The following is a 25,071-nucleotide window of genomic DNA, read 5'->3' on the forward strand; positions in this document are numbered from 1 at the left end:
CAGAGACTTACTAACAAGCACTGCCAACTTAATAAAACATTGCTTTATATTAAGTATTGACCTGCAATTCACTAAAATGTATGACAGAGATATTCTTGGCTAGGCTGAAAATCCTTAGACATTTCTATGTTCATGAGAATTTGTATGTTCATGAGAACTCCTTTTACATCTTGGAATGAAACTAAATAGACCTAATATGTAGTATTTTAGTGGAGCTGGACACAAGGAGGTATTCCAAAATGCCATTCTGCATTGGCCATGGTAGAGACAGGCAGCAAATAGTCTTTGCCCAAGGTGAAGGAGAGCCTCGCAAAGGCTGTATAGCAACAAAAATATTGTAATAAATACTTTTTAAGGTAAATGCCACAGTCAGAGACATGTCATGTAAAACATCCTAACCCCAACCTTATTTTCAGCTCAGAGGCAATAGTGCATTGATCTGAACACCTGAGTAACATAAGGCCAAACTACACTATTGAAAAAGCATGACTGCAATACACGGATGTAAACAAAACTGTATAGAACCAATAATAAATAAATAATAAAAAAAATGTTGTTTATCTTTAAGGGTAGGGTAACACGTGCTGTATTTTGCTGCATATTTTCTGAAGGCAATGGGTAGCAAAATTAATTGCAGAAAATATGCAGAAAAATACCCTACCCAAAAAAATATTTTTAGTCACGCTGTCAGAGGTCACTATTTAACGTTCCCAATTGGGCTACTTTGTCACATTGTCATTGGTCACCATCTAACACGTCCAATTGTGTACTTTGTTTGGAAACACTGATTTCTGATTGACATTGATCCTCATATATCAAATTATTGATGATACTAAGGCCAGTTTAGCTCAAGTGTAATACGGATGCACCTTTGTGTCTGTATTACAGGTCCTGGCCCAAATGCTGATCTGATGGCCTGAACCAACAGCTGTCAGACTGGTACTTGTGTGCAACTGGCCTAACATCTCTCAAACAAAAAGACTTTCTAATCATGGACATCAAAGCAGGGAAAGAAAAGATGAAATCCAGAAATACAAATAGTGTTCTATCTTACAGTCACATCAATGTCTCTCATAATGAATTAGGGTTTAAAGTTGCCGATACACCTTATGCTAAAGTTAGCCGAACCTGCCACCTTTCGCAATTTGAGTCTAAGGTGCCTGATCATATGCTGGCGACAGCTGTCTGGTCTGCGGCTTACCCCTCCTCATAGTGGAAACAGGAATGTTTGGCAAAGCAGAATGTTCATGTGTGTGTGGGGAGATCGAGAGAGAAAACTGTCAAATAATTTGGAAGACAGTTATTGAGAAGGTATGGCAGCTTTTAGAGTATGTTCACACGTTCTGTTTTTTCACTGAAATTATTAAATATAAAGCCAGGAACAAATCACAAATAGAGAATACTTAGAAAAGAAAGACTGGGAATTTATTGTATCAAATGAATTCCTGGAAATAATAATTGCAATTAAAAACATTAATGTGTATACACACACTTCTGGATTGATAGTGAGATAATAAAAACTTCAAAGTATATAGTCACTAAACACCTATGATTCATATTGTTAGATGTTCTAGGATGTGGAAGTATGTATGACTGGAGGTCTCTGACTAATATATGTACTGACAATTTACCGTAACAGGTCAGATCCAAGAGAAAGGTATCATGATGATTAACATGTATAATTCATTGTTAAGTTTTCATCTTTAAACTTTTTCATAATCCTCAGAACTGATGTATGTCTGAAATATCATAATGTTTCATGTGGGTGCGAGACACTGTGGCTTATAGGCCTTTCCACCCACTACTAAATTTAGTGGAGGATGGGTAATGATCTGGGGATGCATCAACAATCCTAGAATCAAGCAGATTTCTTTGGGAAGAATCAAGCCAAGTACAAGGTTATACTAGAAGAACACCGGCTTCCTTCTGCTCTGACATTGTTCACTGACTCGAGAAGTGTATTGAGAACAAGACAATGTTTTGTGCCACTTGGCCAGGTCAATCAAAGTGTGAATGAAGGACTAACAGACCAAGACCCTGTCATAGCTGGCCCATTCTCCAGACCTGAACTCTATAAAAAAAAATGGGGTCACAGATGGATTGTCACAAGCCATCAAACTAAATCTGAGCTACTTGAATGTTTGTGCCAGGAGTGGCATAAAGTCACCCAACAGCAATGTGACAGACTGGTGAAGAGCATGCCAAGATCATGAAAGCTGTGATCAAAAATCAGGTTACCCTACCAAATATTGATTTCTGATCACTTCCTAAGTAAAAGATTTCTATTTTGTTGTTGAAAATAAATATATATTTGCATTATTTGAGATCTGAAATCAATCCATCTTTTTTGGTTATATTCACCAGGTGTTATTTTCTACAAGTAAATACTCTAAATGACAATGGGGGAGAGATTTATCAAAACCTGTCCAGAGGAAAAGTTGCTGAGTTGCCCACAGCAACCAATCAGATTGCTTCTTTAATTTTTGAAAAGGTCTCTGAAAAATGAAAGAAGCGATCTGATTGGTTGCTATGGGCAACTCAGTAACTTTTCCTCTGAACAGGGTTTGATAAATCTCCCCCAATATTTTTTATTTAGAATCTGAGAGTAATGTTGTCTGCAGTATTATAATAAAACAGAATTGTTCATTTTACTCAGTGCTTACTGCTGTACATATTACTGTGATATGCCTGGAATAAAGATTACACTTTCTATAAGGCTATATTCACACAGTGTATTTTGAAGTTCATTTTGAGCAGTTTTTCCATTCACTGGTTGCTAGTTTGGCTGCTGCCTAATTTAAAGGGTTTGTCTGAAGTGCATGGTTTTGATGCATTTGCTCAGACAGTGGGTAGTACAAAAAACACTTACTTTCCTCGCTCCCGCACTACCAGTATTACAGAACTCCTGCCCCTGTTGTGAAGCACTTCTGGGTTTGGGAACGTGGTGTCAGAGGTTTATTCAGGCAATCAGTGGCTAAGGTGGGAGGAATGCTGCAGACGCTGATTGGCAGAGTGGGCCTTTGATGTCAAGCCCCCCTACCTGAAAACGATGCAGGGACCGGAGCTCTAAAAGAATGATGACTACGTGGGGTGAGGATGGTAAGCATGTGCTGTTTTTTTTTTTTTTTAAACTAACCACACCCTAAGTATATTAATCAAGAACATGCAGCTTAAAGGGGTACTCCGGTGCTTACACATCTTATCCCCTATCCAAAGCTATCATGCCCCCTCCCGTAGGCTTGCATTGAGGGGCGGAGCATGACGTCACACGGGGGCGGGGGCGTCACGTCACACGCCGCCGGCCCTGCGGTCGACCGTAATCAGTCCCGGAGCGAACATGCTGTGGGGACTGATTACAAATGAGGTGCCGCGTGCATGATCACGGGCGTACCCAGCTGTGGGACTCCCGCGATCAGGCATCTTATCCCCTATCCTTTGGATAGGGGATAAGATGTGTACGCACCGGAGTACCCCTTTAAACAACCCCTTTAACAATCCCTTGGGAAGGGGCTACAGCAAAACCAGCCATTATTTGGGCTGTTATCTCTCAAATAATGGGTAAAAAATGGCTGTTTCTTTAACCCCTTAAGGACCAGGGGTTTTTCAATTTTTGCACTTTCATTTTTTCCTCCTTACCTTTAAAAAATCATAACTATCAATTTTGCACCTAAAAATCCATATGAGGGCTTCATTTTTTGCGCCACCAATTCTACTTTGTAATGAAATCAGTCATTTTACCCAAAAATATACGATGAAACGGGGAAAAAAATCATTGTGCGACAAAATAGAAGAAAAAACACCATTTCGTTTGTTTTGGGGGCTTCCGTTTCTACACAGTAAATTTTTCGATAAGAATGACACCTTATCTTTATTCTATAGGTCCATAAGATTAAAATGATACCCTACTTATGTAGGTTTGATTTTGTCGTACTTCAGAAAAAAATCATAACTACATGAAAGAAAATTTATACATTTAAAATTGTCATCTTCTGACCCCTATAACTTTTTTATTTTTCCGCGTATGGGTCGGTATGAGGGCAAATTTTTTGCGTGATCTGAAGTTTTTAGCAGTACCATTTTTGTATTGATCAGACTTTTTGATCGCTTTTTATTCACTTTTTCATGATATAAAAAGTTACCAAAAATATACTATTTTGGACTTTGGAATTTTTTTGCACGTACGCCATTGACGGTGCGGTTTAATTAACGATATATTTTTTATAATTCAGACATTTCCGCATGCGCCAATACAACATATGTTTATTTTTATTTACATAATTTTTTTTTAATGGGAAAAGGGGAGTGATTCAAACTTTTATTAGGGAAGGGGTTAAATGATCTTTATTCACTTTTTTTCCCACTTTTTTTTGCAGTGTTATAGCTCCCATAGGGGGCTATAACACTGCACACACTGATCTTTTACATTGATCAATGGTTTCTCATAGGAAACCATTGATCAAGGATTAATAAAGGGAAGTCGTCCAGCTCACCACCGCCGCCTCAGTGCACGGACTCATGCGGACACCACGAAGACAGGTAGGTAGAAAATTGAAGAATGTCCAGCACAAAAGCACGATGCAAGAAGATGATTTATTGTGAATTCACACAGGAAACAGCAACATGGATCATGGAGTAGAGTAACGCGTTTCAGCAACCTTAGTCGCCTTGGTCGTACGACTAAGGCGACCAAGTTTGCTGAAACGCGTTACTCTACTCCATGATCCATGTTGCTGTTTCCTGTGTGAATTCACAATAAATCATCTTCTTGCATCGTGCTTTTGTGCTGGACATTCTTCAATTGATCAAGGATTCTACCGCTTGACTGCTCATTCCTGGATCTCAGGCACTGAGCAGTCATTCGGCGATCGGACACCAGGAGGCAGGTAAGGGGACCCTCCTACTGTCCTACAGCTGTTCGGGATGCTGCGATTTCACCGCGGCGATCCCGAACAGCTCCCTGAGCTAACCGGCATTGGTTTACATTCACTTTCAATGCCGTGTCTAAAGGATTAATAGTGCGCGGCACCGCGATCAGTGCTTTGCGCTATTAGCCATGGGTCCCCGCCGTTGTTAGCTGTGGCCCCACGTTATAGAAAGGGAAAGGACCCAGGACGTACCGGTACGTCCTTGGTGCTTAAGGGGTTAAAATATAAACAGCCCAAAACACCTCCTTTGCAATTAATTTTATAGCTGTTATAATTATGGCCACAAAATTAAACTACATATTAACCGACTAACATTTTCCCATTGAATTAAATGCAATTTGACAAGAAAAGCTGCTGGCTTTTGGACACTTTTTGAGGCGTAAAATGAGGTCCAAAAAACTATATATGAACAAAGTCTAATAAAAGGCAGACTTATTGAAGAAAGCTGGGAGATTTAGCTCTGGAGCCTGCAAAATTGTGAAACTAAAGTTGAAAATATGTAATGCAAAGTACTTTGAAAATAGCTTAAAGGGGTACTCTGGTGGTCAATGTGTTTTTGTCTTCTTAACTTACCTTTGTTGTTGTTTGTCCTTTGTGTCTTGGTTGCTATTTTTCGGTTCTCTTGTGTTTTTTTTGTCTGCAAGTTGATGGTTTTTTTGGGGGGCTTTTGCTGTTTCCTTTTTGTTGCTGGGCTCAAAACAAAAAACCCCAGCAAGCCATGTGCCTTGGTTTTTCCATTTGGGGCGTGTACTTTGCTTTCTTTTGGGTTCCGACCGGCTTACTGTTTGTCCGCCCCAGTACTTCCCCTTTGTTTTTTGGTGACGCCTAGTTCCCGTCCTTCTGTTTTGCATTCTGTCTCTCACGTGGCTAGATGTTTGTTTGCTATCTTGCCCTGTCAGTGTTTGCTTATGTTTGTGGGGTACTGGCCAATCAGGAGTGTCTGTTGCACGTGACATTTATTTTAGCCAATCACTGTGTCCTAATCTTGGACACGCAGACCAATCAGCTCGATCTTAGCTTGTACTCAGTGTCTCATCAGCTTTGACTGTTGCTCAGAAGCCTGATTTTGTGGCAGTGGATGAGAAGTTTCTCTCACAGGGTTCTGTCCTGCGGTGTTCAGCTATGGTAAACACACAAGAACACGCACAGGGGAAATCGCAATGATAATACATACTGCCTAAAAAATTATGAAAACGGTTGCGGTGCGGTGGGTCGGTCACAATGATTGGACTCAGGACCCCCGGACAGGCAGGGGGAGAGAAGCGGGTGGCGGCGGCCTATGGCACCGCAAAAGCCAGTGCAGTGCATTGATCTGCAATGATCTGCAGCGGTGTCGCAGGGGGTTAAATAGCCGATAACTTATACCGGAATATCGGTATAAGTTATCGGCTATCGGCCCTAACCTCCACCGATTATCGGTATCGGCCCTAAAAAAACGATTTTGGTCGATCCCTTTTTGAAAAGGTCAACAATGTGTTTTCCAGGCCAGTTTCCCTTAGTAATGATACACAGGAGATTTATCAAAACTTGTGTAAAGGAACAGTGGAGCAGTTGAGCATTGCAATCAATCAGATTCCAGCTTTGATTTTAAGAGGCCTATTGAAAGGGGTACTCTGCTGCTCAGCGTTTGCAACAAAATGTTCTGAACGCTTAGAGCCGGCGTCGGGGGCTCGTGACACCATAGCCCCGCCCCATCATGATGTCACGCCCCCTCCCATAGACTTGCATTGAGGGGGTGGGCGTGACATCATGAGGGGGTGGGCTATGACGTCACAAGCTCCCCGCGCCAGCTCTAATCGTTCGGAACATTTTGTTCCAAACGCTGAGCAGAGGAGTACCCCTTTAAGAATGAAAAACATACAAAAGAAAAAACAAACAAACAATCTGATTGCTATGGGCAACTGCTACACTGTTCCTTTACACAAGGTTTGATAGGGCTTTAATCATTTATTTTTTTGCAATATCAGAGGGCAAAAATGCATTTTTAATTCCCTTAGAATAAGAGCATACTTAGAAATGGACTGACAATAGACACTAGTACACTACATTCCATTCAATGGACCCAATAAACCTGGCACATGTATGCTGCAGTATACATTAGCATAACATTCTGTCAGTATACCAACTTATACTACGAATGTAGTATAATAATGTAGTATAGCTTGCTATAAACAATAGGTCATATTCCCTTTAAGTACTCAAACTAAATGTACACTTAGTACCGGATTTCCATTATTCAGCTTTCTGAAGCATTTAACAGACTTGACTTTACTGCAGATTAGTTTACTGCAATCCTGATTTACTATATGAAAGAAACAAATTTTATACATCTAATGAAGTGAGTGTACATGCTCCACAGGTTATTTATTGGAAAAAAGCTTTCTCTGTGTTTTCTGCATTTTCTACATTATTGATCTTATGCTGAAAAGAAATCATTTATTATGCAATGGACTCAAAAAGTAATCAGCATTTCAGAAAGGAGCTGGAGATTACTGCCTTGATATAGGATGATGCCTCCTGTGATAATGACTACTGGGTCTGTGCCACCTGCAGCCGTTCCTGAATTTATTGTCCCAGATATCAGGAGAACCTTTATTTTTCAGGTTTTTGATTAAAAACGGATTCCTCAAAACCTGACTAAACTGTATCAAAACGTGTGTACAAAGTTTTATCTGTATACGGTTGAAAACCGTGTACGGTTTGAAAAGTGATGTCCGGTTGCATCCGTTTTTGAAGAAAAAAAACGCAAACGTTTTGAACTTTTCACTCCATTATGAATAAAGTTTCACTTGTTTGATTAAAATTCCAAGAAAAAAAACTGTGCAAAGTCAAAAACCGTAGGGTAAAAACTGGATGGAACCGTACACACATACAGTTCTGTACGGTTCCATTGACTCCCATGTTAAAAAAAAAACGTACACGGGTCAATACAGTTTTTCACCTGGACCAAAAACCGTGGTAGGCCACGGTTTTCTGTCCAGAAAAAAAAAAGTAAAAAACCGTGTGGTGTGAAAAATGGAGACAACGGTATGCAATATGGTGCATACGGTTTTGAATGGAAAGTCTATAGCCACGGTTTTCTGTACAGTTGCATACGTTTAAAAAAAAAAAAAAAACGTATCCAAAAACTGTATAGAAAATCGTGGTGTGAACCCACCCTTATTTAGATCATTATTCCTACCATACCACCAGCATAAACAATGTGAAGTACTTTTTGCCGCCAATTGTGTATGGCTCAGATTTTATTGTTACTGGTTGGTAAAAAATGTCTTTGGTGATATGCCTTTTATCTATTTTAAGCATGTTTCTATCAGGTTTTTTTCTACTTTTATATTTTAAATGGAAGTAAGAACACCCAAAAACACTGAAATACCCACATATTGTACAGACGCTTAAAGGGGTTATCCACCATAAGGTGATTTTAGTACGTACATGCCAGACAGTAATGGACATGCCTAGGAAAGCTGTGGTAAAGTAGAAAAAAACAAGACCGCGTATGGCGCCTTGTGTATTACCCTTGGTGAACCGTTCCTTTAGATATATGCTACCCTTAAAACAGAGTGAATTTGGCGTGTAACCCCAGTTAACAGGATAGGGTGATGTGAGGTTAGCTGCTATGCCAGGAAGGTCGCAGGACCACAGGTAGATGTGCTGTCCTGGGTAGGTATCTAGACGGATGCGAAGAAAAAGGCCTTTTGTTTCCTGGCGCTGCTGACTCGAACATCAAAACATCTGGACCAAGGAGTTATTGACAGGAATCCAAGGCAGGATCCGTATTTATGAAAATAATAAATATAGCATACAAGATTACCCGTTTCGAGGGCAACCCCTCTTCTTCAGATCAGTATACAGAGAAGTGTTAGCAGTAACATTTAAATACAGTCAAAAATGGCGCCAAAGGGTGATGGGCATGGCTAATAAGTTCAGGGGTCACATAATAGAATACTCATCCAGTCTGAGTATTATATTATGTGACCCCTGAACTTATTAGCCACACACACTGTCCTTTGGCGCCTTTTTTGACTGTATTTTAATGTACCTTCTAACACTTCTCTGTATACTTATCTGAAAAAGAGGGGGGTTGCACTCGAAATGTGTAATCTTGTATGCTATATTTATTATTTTCATAAATATGGATCCTGCCTTGGATTCCTATCAATAACTCCTTGGTCCAGATGCTCTGATGTTCGAGTCAGCAGCTCCAGGAAACAAAAGGTCTTTTTCTTCGCATCAGTCTACATGCTAAGGAAGGATCTGCGCTTGTCTTGGGGCTAAATGGCTATGTTGTGAGATTACCATAACACTGTGGCTAGCTTTTTGTGAACTGGTATTTCCTGTTTGAGTTTCCTTCTTTGCCTACTAATCCCATAATTCCATTTCCTCCCTCCCACACATCAGCCACCCTACCCATTGAAACATCAATGAGCTGCATTTATTCAAAAGACCTGTGGTTTTCAATCAGGGTGCCTACAGCTGTAGCAAAAATACAATTAGTTGCAGATTGATCTCTTTCCCACCAAGCGATCGCTCCACCCACTGAAGCAGACAGGCTCCCTGACTAGTGAGGTCACGTCTAGGTCGCATTGCAACCTGGGAAAAATCTGGGACAACAGTCATTTTGTATACTGTTAAAAATAAATATTGGGGTGAAAATCACATACGAATTGTGGGAAAACCATCACACACAGGTACAGACACTATATTATGAACCACACTAACTTTACAGCCCCTGTAGCATAGTCAAATAAAAAAAAATTCTGGAATACCCCTTTAAGCCAAGAATTTTTTACGTGGATTCCAAATTAAAACCACAAGTAATCCATGTCCCATTGCTTTTAGTGGGGATTCATGCTGTAGTTCAACCTGTGAGTTACAGGACAGTTTTTCCCCGATGTGGATTTCAAAATAGAAGTAGCAAGTCACTTTTTTTTTTTTTTTTACCCAGAATATAACAGTAAAATCCAATACATGTAGTGGGGAAGTGGGTGGTTTTAGTTACCTGCATTTGGCCATGCTTATCTGTACAAGTATACAAGTATGTCATGAGAGCGGCTTTAATCCCTTAAGGACTAGGACCATTTTGGTCTTAAAGGGGTACTCCGGTGCTTAAACATCTTATCCCCTATCCAAAGGATAGGGGATAAGATGCCTGATCGCGGGAGTCCTGCCGCTGGGGACCCCCGGGATCATGCACGCGGCACCCCGTTTGTAATCAGTGCCCGGAGCGTGTTCGCTCCGGGACTGATTACTGGCGACCGCAGGGCTGGCGGCGTGTGACGTCATGCCTCCGCCCCCGTGTGACGTCATGCTCCGCCCCTCAATGCAAGCCTACGGGAGGGGGCGTGATAGCTATCACGCCCCCTCCCGTAGGCTTGCATTGAGGGGCGGAGCGTGACGTCACACGGGGGCGGAGGCGTGACGTCACACGTCGCCCGCCCTGCGGTCGACCATAATCAGACCCGGAGCGAACACGCTCTGGGTCTGATTACAAACGGGGTGCCGCGTGCATGATCCCGGGGGTCCCTACTGCGGGACTCCCGCGATCAAGCATCTTATCCCCTATCCTTTGGATAGGGAATAAGATGTTTAAGCACCGGAGTACCCCTTTAAGGACCAGAGCGTTTTTGGCACATCTGAGCATTAATAACTCTGGGATGCTTTTACTTTTCATTCTGATTCCGAGATAGTTTTTTCGTGACATATTCTACCTTATGTTAGTGGTAAATTTTCATTGATACTTGCATTATTTCTTGGTGAAAATTTCCAAAATTTTATGAAAAAATTTAAGATTTTGCATTTTTCTAACTTTGAAGCTCTCTGCTTGTAAGGAAAATAGACATTCCAAATAAATTATATATTGATTCACATAATATGTCTACTTTATGTTTGTATCATAAAGTTGACATGTTTTTACTTTTGGAAGACATCAGATGGCTTCAAAGTTCAGTAGCAATTTTCCAATTTTTCACAAAATTTTCAAAGTCAGAATTTTTCAGGGACCAGTTCAGTTTTGAAGTGGATTTGAAGTGCCTTCATATTAGAAATACCCCATGAATGACTCCATTATAAAAACTGCACCCCTCAAAATATTCAAAATGACATTCAGTAAGTGTGTTAACCCTTTAGGTGTTTCACAGGAATAGCAGCAAAGTGAAGGAGAAAATTCAAAATCTTCCTTTTTCTACACTCGCATGTTCTTGTAACCCAATTTTTCTCGAGTAAGGAAATACCTCATATGTGTATGTGAAGTGTTCGGCGGGCGCAGCAGAGGGCTTAGAAGGGAAAGAACAACAATGGGATTTTGGAGAGTGAATGTTGCTGAAATGGTTTTTAGGGGGACATGTCGCATTTAGGAAGCCTCTATGGTGCCAGAACAGCAGAAAAAAACCCACATGACATAACATTTTGGAAATTACACCACTCAAGGCACATAACAAGGGGTCCAGTGATCCTTAACACCCCACAGGTGTTTGACGACTTTTCGTTAAAGTTGGATGTGTAAATGAAAAACAAAATTTTTCACTAAAGTGCATTTTCCCCCCCAAATTTATCATTTTTACAAAGAGTAATGGGAGAAAATGCCCCCCAAAATTTGTAACCACATCTCTTCTGAGTATGGAAGTACCCCATGTTCGGACGTAAAATGCTCTGCAGGCGAACTACAAAGCTCAGAAGAGGAGTCACATTTGGCTTTTGGAAAGAAAATTTTGCTGAATTGGTTTTTGGGGGGCATGTCCCATTTAGGAAGCCAGAACAGGAAAAAAAAAACCACATGGCATACTATTTTGGAAACGACACCCCTCAAGGAACGTAACAAGGGGTACAGTGAGCCTTAACACCTCACAAGTGTTTGATGACTTTTTGTTAAAGTTGGATGTGTAAATGGAAAAAAAAAAATCCCTAAAATGCAGTTTTTTCCCCAAATTTTACATTTTTACAAGGGGTAATAGGAGAAAATGACCCCCAAAATTTGTAACCCCATTTCTTCTGAGTATGGAAATACCCCATGTGTGGACATTAAGTGCTCTTCTGGCGCACTACAATGCTCAGAAGAGAAGGAGCACCATTGAGCTTTTAGAGAGAGAATTTGTTTGGAATGGAAGTCAGGGGCCATGTGCGTTTATAAACCCCCCGTGGTCCCAGAACAGTGGAGAATTTAATAAGGGGTTAAGTGAGTATTTACACCCCACTGGGGTTTGACAGATCTTTGGAACAGTGGTATGTGCACATGAAAATGCTCACTGCACCCTTATTACATTACGTGAGTGGTGTAGTTTCCAAAATGAGGTCACATGTGGGTATTTATTTTTTTGCGTTTATGTCAGAACTGCTGTAAAATCAGCCACCCCTGTGCAAATCACCAATTAAGGCCTCAAATTTACATAGGGCACTCTCACTCCTGAGCCTTGTTGTGTGCCCGCAAATCACTTTACCCCCACATATGGGCTAATTCCATACTCAGGAGAAATAGCGTTACAATTTACCGCTTGTGAAAATAAAAAGTATGGGGCAACACCAGCATGTTAGTGTAAAATATTTTTTTACACTAACAGGCTGGTGTAGCCCCCAACTTTTCCTTTTAATAAGGGGTAAAAGGAGAAAAAGTCCCCCAAATTTGTAACGCAATTTATCCCGAGTACAGAAATACCCCATATGTGGCCCTAAATTGTTTCCTTGAAATACGACAGGGCTCGGACAGTGTTAGGGGTGTATATGTTGTGTTTTACCCTTTATTATGTGTTAGTGTAGTGTTTTTAGGGTACATTCGCACTGGCGGAGGTTTACAGTTAGCTTACCACTAGGTGTTTGCGCTGCAGCGAAAAAAATGCCGCAGCTCATACTTGAAGCAGGAAACTTACTGTAAACCTGCCCGTGTGAATGTACTCTGTACATTCACATGGGGAAGGCAAACCTCCAGCTGTTTCAAAACTACAACTCCCAGCATGCACTGACAGACAGTTGTACCAACAGCTGGAGGCACATTGGTTGGAAAACCTTCAGTTAAGTTCTGTTACCTAACTCAGTATTTTCCAACCAGTGTGCCTCCAGCTGTTGCAAAACTACAACTCCCAGCATGTACTGATCGCCGAATTGCATGCTGGGAGATGTAGTTATGCAACAGCTGGAGGTACGCAACTACAACTCCCAGCATGCCGAGACAGCTGTTTGCTGTTTGGGCATGCTGGGATTTGCAGTTTTGCAACATCTGAAGGGCTTCAGTTTAGAAACCACTGCACAGTGATCTCCAAACTGTGGCCCTCCAGATGTTGCAAAACTACAAATCCCAGCATGCCCAGACAGCAAACTGCTATGTGGGCATGCTGGGATTTGTAGTCTTGCAAGATCTAGAGGGCCACAGTTCACTGCACAGTGATCTCCAAACTGTAGCCCTCCAGCTGTTGCAAAACTACAAATCCCAGCATGATAGCTGTCTGGGCATGCTAGGAGTTGTAGTTTTGCAACATCTGGAGGGCAACAGTGTAGAGACCACTGTACAGTGGTCTCTACACTGTTGCCCTCTAGATGTTGCTAGGCAACTTACCGACTTCCGTCGGATCCAGGGAGCCAGCCGCACGACATGCCACCCGCCGATCTCCGACACCGATCGTCGCCTGCAGCCTCGCCCGTAGGGTAAGTGGACTTCGTAGCCGGTCCCCTTCGGTTACCCCGTTCTGCCCCACCTATTGTGGGTGGGCAGAACGGGGAAAATGAAAGTTAATCCCCCGCCCCCGATCTGCTATTGGATGTCGTTTCTAGACACCCAATAGCAGGGATGGGAGGGGTGGCACCCCTGCCACCTCACTCCTATCCCTTCAGGGGGATCGTGGGTGTCTTGGACAACCGCGATCCCCCTTATTTTCCGGGTCACCATAGACCCGTATGACCCGGAATAGCCACAAATAGCAAGTGTGAATTCACTTGCGATTTGCACCGATCGCCGACATGGGGGGGGGTCTGATGACCCCCCTGGGCATTTGCGCGGGGTGCCTGCTGATCGATATCAGCAGTCACCTCGAGAGCGGGGACCGAATTTCCCACGGGCGTACAGGTACGCCCTTGGTCCTCAAGTACCAGGGAGCAAAGGCATACCTGTACGCCCTTGGTTCTTAAGGGGTTAAGAACTTGATTCTCCACACTCTGTAAAGTTACTGGTAGGTTTATTAACTTTCCCTAAAAATATGTATGCAGGAAATGAAATGAAAAATAAAATTGAATTACAAAGTGGTGCTACATCCTGGTGCTATAAGAATGCGAAATCACATTCAATAACAAAAAACTCCTGTAACATAAAAGTATGATTTCATGAGCGCATGATAAGAAAAAAAAATTAAAAAATTCCCAGAAAACCAGCTGAGGTGTTAAATGCTATTTGAACTTTCCTTGAAGGTTACCTTCACATGTTGTCATGATTTTTTTCTCAAAATATGAAGTGCTTCTTATATTAACTACATAACAATTTAGTAAGTAATACGTGACTGGTATAAAATACAGTACCTGCCTGTACTTGCATGAACTTCCTCATTGCTTTAAGCTCCTGAAGGATAGCCTGGAGAGTGGGCTGGCAGTTACAAGTACAGCACTTGGATTCCGATACTGAATTCACCATTCGTAATTCACCTGACGGACAAGAAGAAAGCAGTTAATCAGAACATGTTATATCTTTATTTTAAATTTGTTATTATTTTCTAAACATACCATTAGTTCCAGGATTTTTCAGCTGATTCTGCACAGTCTTGGAACGGGTACCATACTGTCCTGGAAAATCGCTTGTTTGGACTGGCACATTGTTCCATGTTGCATGGGTTGAATGAATGGGGTTATCTGCAGAACATGACGTGCTCATACTATCAGTCCAGTTCATATCCAGATCATGCACACCTTCCTTGAGTTTCTCGCCTTCTTTGCCAACACGCTGGTAAACCCATCCAGTACTGTCATTTAACAGTCTTCTCATGCCCGTGATCTGCTTTTTAATCTCCATACCTTCATCTCCTGTGAATACAGAAGAAATAAATAACTAAAATGTGTATAGAAGTTTGTGTCTGTTCTGATGGATTTTCTTCTATCCCTTCTCTCAGTGGCAGAGAGCAGTAGGGACTGGGAAGAGGCTGTATACAACAGCCTAGAGTGTGAGGAGTTGGGGGGGAGATACATAGAAGAAGGCTCAAACAGGCTGTAGACAGGAAGGAAAGCACACAAATGTCAGTCTGCAGGGGAGAATCACACTCTAGACTCCTAAACCTACAGATCTCATATCCAGCATGTTTTAATGGAAGGACACACCAACATAAAATGTAAGACTAATTCATTTATTTAATAATTCAAGTTTTATTTGTACATCATGTTGGAAATTAAATATAATGAAAGCTCAAACCAGTCTAAACCAACTAAAAACCTGTTAGGGTAGTAAGTGCACAAAAGCAAAAAACAAGTGACTTTTGATGTGGAAACCTCACTGATTTCTTTATGACAAAACTTGAGGTCTCCCCTAAAATGACATTTCCTAATGATGTTCAATAAAATTTTCTAATTCAAAAAAACAAACAAATCCAATATAATAGATGATGCTTGTAATCAGAAATATAAATTAATATTTTATGCTTTTTAAGCACTGGTGACATCTCTTCTTTTAAATACATTCAGTGGAAAAGATTCTGACATATCGCTTTAAATGCATCCTGGTGTAATTTTTACAATGAACTGGGTTGTAGCCTTTTGCTATAAGTATAGTCTGATGTATATAAAAAAAAAATTGAGATATGAATATGTACCAGTATAATGATCTTTTCCTAAAACAGTACAAGTATGTGGTCGGTGGCTATTATCTGATCCCATGGCTCTTCATTTGTCCTTGACAGTAGCATGTTTTAATCCTCCACCCCCTCCTTCAAATTTTATAATATGCTGCATTATCACATCACCTGTAGATGTTAATTGTGGTTACATAAAGAATAGAGCTCATAGTTAGTAGGTGACAGTGACCTTCACACTCTCAGCCATGTACCAGATTCCTGGAAGCCAGAGCAATTAGGTTTTGTCATCTTCACTTCCTGGAATCTGGTGAATGAATGCAAACCATACAAAATCACTGCAGACAGATTTATTTGCAGCTATGGATGTGAGTAACTTAAAGTCAAAATATGCTGTTTGTAGGGATCGACCGATTATCGGTTTGGCCGATATTCACGATTTTGGGCGTTATCGGTATCAGCAATTACCTTGCCGATAATTCGATAATGCCCCGCCCCCCCGCCGCAAAACCCACCGCACTGCGAACAACCCCCCCCCCCACCGCGTCGCACCCCCCCCCACCGCACCGCCCCGGTCCCATTGCCTCCCCAATTACCTGTTCCCGAGGGCCGGGGTCCACGCTGCTTCTGGCTCCTGCTGCGTCTTGCGTTATGCTATGCGCACTGACGAGTGACGTCCTCAATGCGACGTCACCGTCAGTGCGCACAGTGACAGCTCAGGAGGATGCCGCCGGAGCCAGATGTAGAGTGGACCCCGGGAACAGGAAATTATAAAACTGGGGATGGGGGAGGCAATGGGGCCGGGGCGGTGCGGTGGGGGTGTGACGCGGTGTGGCGGTGGGGGGCGTAGGGGTGGGGGGCGCGGTGGCGGTGATAGGACTCAGGAGGACCCCAGGACAGGCAGGGGGAGAGGTGCAGGTGGCGGCGGCGGTCTCTGGCACAGCAAAAGCCGCTGCAGTTCATTGATTTAAAGCACCCGCTTTAAATCAATGATCTGCAGCGGTGTCGCGCGGGGGGTGGGGGGTGAGGGGGGGGGGGTTTAAATAGCCGATAACTTATACCGGAATATCGGTATAAGTTATCGGCTATCGGCCCTAACCTCCACAGATTATCGGTATTGGCCCTAAAAAATCGATATCAGTCGATCCCTAGTATAAACTATAAAACATTCTTATAATCTAAAGATCAAGGCACAAAGATGACTGACAGAAACATTTTTTACAAATAAATTACAAGTATTCAGGAGCCAAAGTCAATTGCCACTTCCTAACCCTCTTTTTAAAATAGCCTCAAAGTAAAACAAATCCAAATTAAATCTAGGTTCCCCACACTTACGTACAGAAAAGAGTATTGTTAATAAGTGAAAGCTGGCAGAAGATGTTTAACTAATCTGATTTATTCTTATGAAGAGGTAAAACCCAGGACAAGGGGCGTTGGTGGCTATAAGCAGAATGTCAGTAAGGGTGGGTTCACACCACGATTTTCTATACAGTTTTTGGGGGCTCCCGTTAACACGGTTTTGTAATTTTGGGGGCTCCCGTTTCTACGCAGTACATGTTTTGGTAAAAATGACATCTATTGGCTGTCAGGGCATGCTGGGAGTTGTAGTAGTGAAACAGCTGGAGGCACCCTGTGTAGATAAACTATAAGTTAGTGCCATGCGGCGCTACCCCGTTCCCTCCCATACCCCGTTCCCTCCGTCACAACAAATCCTCCCCCATACCCTGTTCCCTCCATCACAACAAATCCCCCCCACCCCCGCATACCCCTCCCCCGCATACTCCCTCCGTCACAAACCCCCCCGCATACCCCGTTCCCTCCATTCTGATACTTTCTCATACTGCAGAGTCCAGCAGTGGGTGTGCAGGGGCGGTGGCGACGACATGTGCGGGAGGGGTGGCCTCCCAGCCAGTGGCTGGGGAGCCAATGCCCTCGCTCCCGCCTGTCAGATTGAAAGGCAGGGAGCGAGCGCAGTGTAAATGAATAAGGACCGATTGCCCGGCCGCAATCAGTCCGAATTCAGGCATGACGTATCGCCGTGCTGCAGGTTTTCAAACGTAAAATTCACCCATAAAATGAAAAAATAAATAATGAAAATATATTACAAATATGTTGTAGTACATAAGTACTACAACATATCAAAAAATAAAGTTGGTGACAGTGCCCATTTAATGAGCCATAGCTGTTTTGGTGGAAAAGGTGCAGTATGGTTTTAGGTGATGGCTGATTACTATAAGGGTTATATCATTGAGAAATATCCATACATAGTGGAAATTCCCAAATACAGTTCCAACCATGAGTAGAGAATGCTTACTAGCAGATGTGTCATAGAGACAATGGGGGACATTTACTAATCTAGTCTATTCTGGGTATGCTTATTGACCAGCGTATGTGGTAGTCTCCTGTCTATTGTGCTCCTAATTTATCAAAGGTCTCACAGCCCTTGATAAATTCTGTGCTCAGACTTCAGGATCTACAGCTTAAACTGCATTTAGACCTGCTCCAACATGGTCTGACATTTCAGCGTATTTTGGGCAGATGCGACTTGTCGCACAAAAGTCGCACTTGATAAATTCAGCACCAATGCATTTTCCAATGCATTTCCGTCTAAAATAGACTTGCATGCATCATGTTCTAAAAATCCTCTACAGCAAAAGTCGCAGAAAAGTCGCACATATTTAGACTGCGACTTTCTGTGCGACAAATTTAGACAGGAAAAACCAGTCTAAATCCTTTGATAAATCTCCCCCAATGGGTGAGATTTATTAGAAGTCTGGCAAAAAAAAATATTTTGCCATTATGCCCGGGTTGTTGCAACTAAAATAAGAAATCTTAATTTACTTTCTGCAGCTCCCCTGGTGCTACTGGAATCGCTCTTCCATCCTCCAGCCCCGGTCATCTTCTTGCATTTGGTGCTCGACATGTAACACTGTGCTCAGTGAATCACCGTTCGCAGCAATGTCCTGCCTCTGCTGTGATAAGATGAGCAGCAGTGTGATGTGGTGGACCCGGGCACCAGGAAGAAGGCCAGGCCCAGGCCAGTTACATCACAATGCCGCTCAGCCTATCACCGGCCAAGGTGAGACATTACTGCGGCCAGCAATAATCTAAGCACAGTGTGACCTGCTTAGCTTATTGCTGTTGGGCACCAAAAGCAGGAAGAAGCCCGGGGCCAGACGGCAGGAGAGTGATTCCAGTGGCTGACGGTATGTTAAGATTCATTATTTTAGTTGTTGCAGCCAGAACATTATTGCAAAATAAAAATTTTTGCGAGAGTTCTCCTTTAATAATGTTGGTCATGTAAAAGATGTCATTAAACGCATGGCAACGTGTTATATATATGGTAAAATCTCCATCCTCACCATCCCTAGGACACATTCCTACCCCCAATGCGTTATACATGGTTAAATCTGATGCTTAGTTCCCTTTAACTTGAGCAATATCTGTGACGTTTTGGTCGCAATGCTGCTAATAATCCTCCTATAGAACACTTATAAACCAGTGTACATGCCTTGGTAGTAGACATTTTGTATCTTACTATTTTCCCAGATTCCCACATAGAAACAAACAGCCTTTGTGTCCCATCTTTAGAGATAAGCCTAAGGAAAGCTCACTAAGATTTGTGGAGTCACTGTGACTTTGATTTCACATTTTACATTTACTAACTCTAACCAAACACTGACACAAATATTCATTTATAATCTCTTTATTTTCTGATGAACGATATTTCATTCTACACCTATTAAAAAAACAAAAAAAGAAAACAGTTTGTGGAATCTATGACCTGCAAAATGCAGTTGTTCTAGGGAACAGGTCAGCCCTCCAGCAACAGCTAATGGGTGCAGGCGGTGCATCCCGAACTCTGTGGGAACTAAAAGTGACTGCTAATGCACTCCGTAGTAGTTGTGCTCATGTGAGTAGGCCCGCACCTGGGCTATTTTTCCCAGGAGGCCCGGTGACTTGACCTGTCCTCCAGAAGAGAGATCCCCTATATTACTCCTTTCATTTCATTTTTTATTTTTAATGTGAGACTCATTATGGTAGGCTGAGAACATTAACAACTTGGAATATATCACAAACATTAAAATAGCTGTACTTCTCTTCCCTCTCGTTATTTTTTTTATTAAGTTGAAATCTAGACCTATATCCTCATAAGTAATATGTCTCAATATGACCTGTCTGATTTCTTAGTCTCAGTGGAGGCTGGCTTAGTTGTCTGCTTGTGGTTTCTGGCTGATCCTGTAACATAAGGACAAAACTCTGTTGCTGGGTGGTAGAACAAATGCAGTCTGCAGGTCATAGATTCCTGCAAACTGTGTTTTGTTCCTCGGGTGGTAGCCACCCAGCAACAGCTAATGGGTAGATGATCAAACACATGGTAGTAGCCCTCAGAAATTCAACAGGTTCTGGTTCTGAAGGTCTCCAGTAGTGTTTCACAAACATCTTATGTGAAGTCCACCAAGCTGCCTTTAGTATGCAGCCTATGGGAACACCCTTTGCAGCTACCTTGGAAGTGGCAGCTCCTCTTTAAGAGTGTGTTTTGAATTTTATATTATGCATACCAGACTCTGACATACAAATTTCAACCTCTAATAGTGTAAGAAGTTGTTCTTCTAACTGATTTTCTGGCGGTAATAAAAAGGTTGCTGTAGTGCCACTGGTTGGAAACTATTGGCGTACTACGTGTCCTGGCTCTTACTTGCATCAGGTGACATCCTCTGTGCCATGTCTCTGCTGTGCATCCTGGACTTCCTCCTCTAGACTCTCTCCTGCTGCTTCAGCCATTGCTGCAGTTTCTCCTCTCCCCTCTAGGGGTTGTGCGTGAGCACTGCCTGAGAATTATAGGGCCAGTGTGCACTCTGTATTGTATCCCCCTCTAATCCCAGACAGGCACCACCTATAAGTGAGTACTTCTACCTTCCTGTGGTGCCTGAGAAATATTATAGTTTTCTACAGCTAAGGTCTCCCAGTTTACTGTGTAGCAGTCTTCCTGTTATTCTGCATTCAGATGCATCTGAGCTATCCAGCTCTGCTGTTGTAACAGCAACAGCCTTGCTAAATCACCTGGCCTGCTCTACAGAATCTGATTCTGCCAGCTGATATCTTACCCTCAAAATGTCAGCTCGCCCCCCAACTGCATGTACCCTGATGCTTGGCACTGGGACATTCTGGCCAGCTGCCACTTACTGAGACCACTCTAGTTGCACTATAGGTTCACACCCGTTGGGGTGGTTAGAGTTTGTTATCTCCTCCCACACTGGAGCTATCAATTCTAAATATCTTTCAAGAGTGAGAACCACGCATAAGAAGTGCTCCTCTGAGTCCTTTAATAAATCTAATCCAAATTATCCATGTTGGATGTTTCAGTTCTTTCTTTTTTAGGATTATAAGAAATCCTCTAGGGGTAGAAGACAGCCAAGGTTCATTTATGTGTGTTAAAGTGAAGTACAGTGGCCCCGACATATGATCATTTCAACATATGATGGCCTCTCAGAGCCCATAGTATGTTGAAGACAGCCTCGACATATGATGCTGCTGTGTGTCGGGGCCATCGTACAAACAGCTATCTGACAGCGTTGACAACTTCAGCAACTGACAGATAGTTGTTTAATGTGCCCCGTTCTGCCTCCTGTTACTCACATGCTGTCCTGCTAACTCACGGAGGCTTCCACTGTGAGCTCTGTGTAAGCCCCGCCCCCCCAGTGCAGCCATAGCCAATAGCCTGCAGCATCTTGCTGCAGGCATCCAATGAGCTGCTGGTTGCCCTCCCCTTCCTTTCCTATAGAGCTGTAGTCGGCAGGATCGTAATGGAGGACATTCTGTCCCCCTGAAGGTATTTAAAGAACTGTACAGTACTGTATGTGCCTCCAGCTGTTGCAAAACTATAACTCCCAGCATGCCCAGACAGTCAATGGCTGTACATGCATGCTGGGAGTTGTAGTTGTGCAACAGCTGGAGGCACCCTGGTTTGTTAAACACTCCCCATACACTCCACATACAATGGTCATCCCAGAACCAATTAGCAGTTTCCCATAGAGATATGTATTCAACATACAATGGTTCCGAGGCCCCAGAACCAATTACCATTTTTACATAGACATATGCACTCGACATATGATGGTTTCAACATATGATGGTTCTCCTGGAACCAATTAATATCATATGTTGAGGGACCACTGTACATAGATCTTGATGTTACTAGAGCCACCAGGCATAATGGCCCACATTTATCATTGTCTTTAAACTGTTTCTTGTGTCTAAAAAAGGGGCGAAAAAGGCGCAAGCAGGGTTTTTTGCGCCTTTTTTTGCCCCTTTTTGTTTACACATTTCTGCTGATTTTGAGTTGCAATCCACTGATTTTGGCAATAGACAAGATTTGGAAGGGATTTATCATTGCGCCTTTTTGTAAAAAGGAGCAAAAAAAGGCGCAAAGCCACTGAAAAGTCTCTAAAACTACACCAGCCCAGACATGGTGTAGCTTTTTGGTGTATGTGTAGACAGAAATTTCAGAAAATGTGGACCTGCACAAAATTTAACAAAGCTCTTTTACCTTTTAATAAATTTGGTGCTCCTACACATTATCAGCACACACAAAAAAAGGTGTAAAAAAATGCTTCACTTGTACTGCAATGATAAATGTGGGCCAATAACTTTACCCCTAACATCCACAAACATAATTTGGATTCTATGATTTTAGCCAACAAAGTTAAAAATGGATCAATATCCTATGTAGGTCTACATTTTGGGACTATGGGTCGAGCTGCAACTGCAGCATTTAATAGTCTCAGATAAATTCTATTCACTGTTAAATTTAGGGCAAGAATATTTAGGGCCGCATCTAGTGTTGTAAGGGTGTTAGAAGCTATACTTGACATACTTCATTGTCAGATATTCTGGTGATGACCACAAATCAGGAGGTTAATCATTACATTCTCTCATCTCAAATCTCCATTTCTGGAAATCAAAAATAATCGATTTGCATTTTGAGCGTGTTCTAGGTCTAAGTCTGGGTTAACACCACGTTTTTGCAATACAGTTCCTGTATACGTTTTCAATTTGAAAACTGTATGGAACTGTATTGAAATCTGTATGCATTGACTCTCTATTGAAATCTGTATGCCAAACTATACATCCGGTTGTGTCTATTTTGCATCCTGTACAGTTTTGTCCGTTTTTTTCCCCGTAGCCAAAACGTAGCCTACCACGGTTTTTGGTCCAGGTGAAAAACCATATTGAAACCGTATACGTTTTTTCATCATGGGAGTCAATGGGAACCATACAGAACCGTATGTGCGTACGGTTCCATCCGGTTTGCACTATACGTTTTTTGACTTTGCACATGCGCAGTGCATACTGAAAGTTTTTTTCTTGGAAAATCAAACAAGTGAAACTTTATTCATAATGGAGCAAAAACTTAAACTTTTTTTGTTCTTAAAAAACAAATGCAACCGGGCATCATTTTTCAAACCGTAAACGGGTTAAAATTTGTGCACAAGTTTTGATACAGTTTAGTCCGGTTTTGAGGAATCCATTTTTTCATCAAAAACCTGATACAGGAACAGTATTGCAAAAACATGGTGATAGGTTGTTCTCGAACCCAGAGCTATCTACATTGTGGCTGCTATCCACTCTGTCATTCCCAATGGAATCCAACTTTCAATTACCATCCTGGCAGCATGGGAAACCACAGACAAACAGGATAAACTAGAACAATCTTTCTCTTGGTCCAAATACCTGAGGGATTCTGAACATATATTAGGCAGTGTTGGTCAATGTGGGCAGTGATAACCGCTAGACATGCCTCTATGGCGCACTCAAAAACATTTTTCCCAGTTGACAGGTTTACCACCATATGAAACCTCTTCAAGCTCGCACGTGCGACTTTTCCATTTTTGCTTATTCAAAAGCACATTTCTGAAATCTGCTCACGTAGTAATTTTTTTTTTACTTTGCAGTGGTCATGTATTTATCAAATGCTATTTATGAAGAAAAAAAGTCACATCTCCAATTAAAAGTCACACATGTATTTCAGGTCCAACCTGGCTTACAGAAAGTGCATACGTCTGCAGAAAAGGACATTAACACCCACTTTAACAACTGTTCTTGTTCTGCATCATGAAACAAAGCTACTACATTAATGTTAATGTTAATTATAGAAACATTTAATAATAGAACTAATAACTTTAAGGGTTGAAAATACACACTGCACACTTTGTTAATTTTAGGACACGTACATGCTGGTGTACCCACAACATTTTTTAATTAATGTTGTGTTAAAATAGAATAAGGCACAAAATAATCGTGTAAGAATTTTTACCGACTACGTAAATAACCCATATGTGGTACTAAAAAAAAAAAAAAAAAAAAAAAAAAAAAGGAACATCCATAGTAATATTAGCTTCATGCACATTCTGGGGTGGGTAACGTACCAAGCCTTTTTATTTTATTTTTTTGTGGCTTCAATATTGTTTATGTGCCTGTTGGTGCTGCGCTGTCTGCCTTCCTGCCGTAAACTCCGGCCTCAGCACAGTGACGCAAGACTCCGCCCACCAATGTCACAATATGCGGGCTCAAAATTAAACAAAAAAAACCTCCAGAGTATGGATATTCATGGTGCGGCTTCGTATGTTTTTAATATTTATTTTTTTATTTCTGAGGAGGGTGGATGGGTTGTTGCGGGATAGCTGGAGTGCAGCTATTTAGTGCCAGGCAGGCCAGTCAGGGTGTCACCCGATGAGGTACACCACCCTCCCCATCACTCTAGCAACGCTACTGCTAAAGAACTTCGGCTATTAACATAAAGGAAAACTTTTCTGCTTTAAAAACAATGCTTTTGTAAGTGGGTTTCCCGGGTTTTGCTTACGTGTGATTTATTTATCAAGGTCATGTGACTATGTGATAAATAGGTCGCATGTAAGCAAAAGTAAGTTAAAAAAAATTGTCATATAAAAGCCCTATGTTTGAAAAGAATGATAAATCTCCTTCTATGTCATCTTGTGTCCTGGCTAGAGGTGGTCTGGAGGGAAACAGTTTTTTCTTCCAGAACTGCTGTGGATTTTAATTGCACATTTTAAGCCACAGCTGCTCATTGCGTTGTGGATTTGTGAGTGGTTTAATTGGAACAATAAGACATTTTCTGATAGCACATTCCCTTTAAAAATTGAGGCCAATATGGAGCCCCAACAACCCCATTATAATGAGCTTCTCATTAATACTTCTGATGATTTAAAGAGTATCTGCTACAAGCTTTATGCTGCCCTCTCTGAGGGCAGCATAACCTAGTGACAGAAATGCCATTTAGAAGGATGTATTACTTGCACTGTTCTGTGTAGCTGTTCTCCTGATATTATTAATGATACAAAGGACAATGAGAACATTATAGTAGATCATCTCAT

General features: G+C 41.9%; 1 protein-coding gene across 2 annotated transcripts in view; it reads right to left on the reverse strand.

The window, feature by feature from the left end:
- The window catches only part of BEND7 (BEN domain containing 7), a 90,746-nt gene that overhangs the window by 11,196 nt on the left and 54,479 nt on the right, over window positions 1-25,071 (reverse strand). For both annotated transcript variants that reach the window (XM_056573356.1, XM_056573357.1), the window contains exons 3-4: window positions 14,622-14,918; window positions 14,421-14,543 (exon numbers count right to left, since the gene is read on the reverse strand). In XM_056573356.1, coding sequence (XP_056429331.1) covers window positions 14,421-14,543; window positions 14,622-14,918 — 420 coding nt within the window. The remainder of the gene's footprint in view (window positions 1-14,420; window positions 14,544-14,621; window positions 14,919-25,071) is intronic.

The sequence above is a fragment of the Hyla sarda genome, chromosome 4 (genome assembly GCF_029499605.1).
Source record: "Hyla sarda isolate aHylSar1 chromosome 4, aHylSar1.hap1, whole genome shotgun sequence".
Taxonomy (NCBI): domain Eukaryota; kingdom Metazoa; phylum Chordata; class Amphibia; order Anura; family Hylidae; genus Hyla; species Hyla sarda.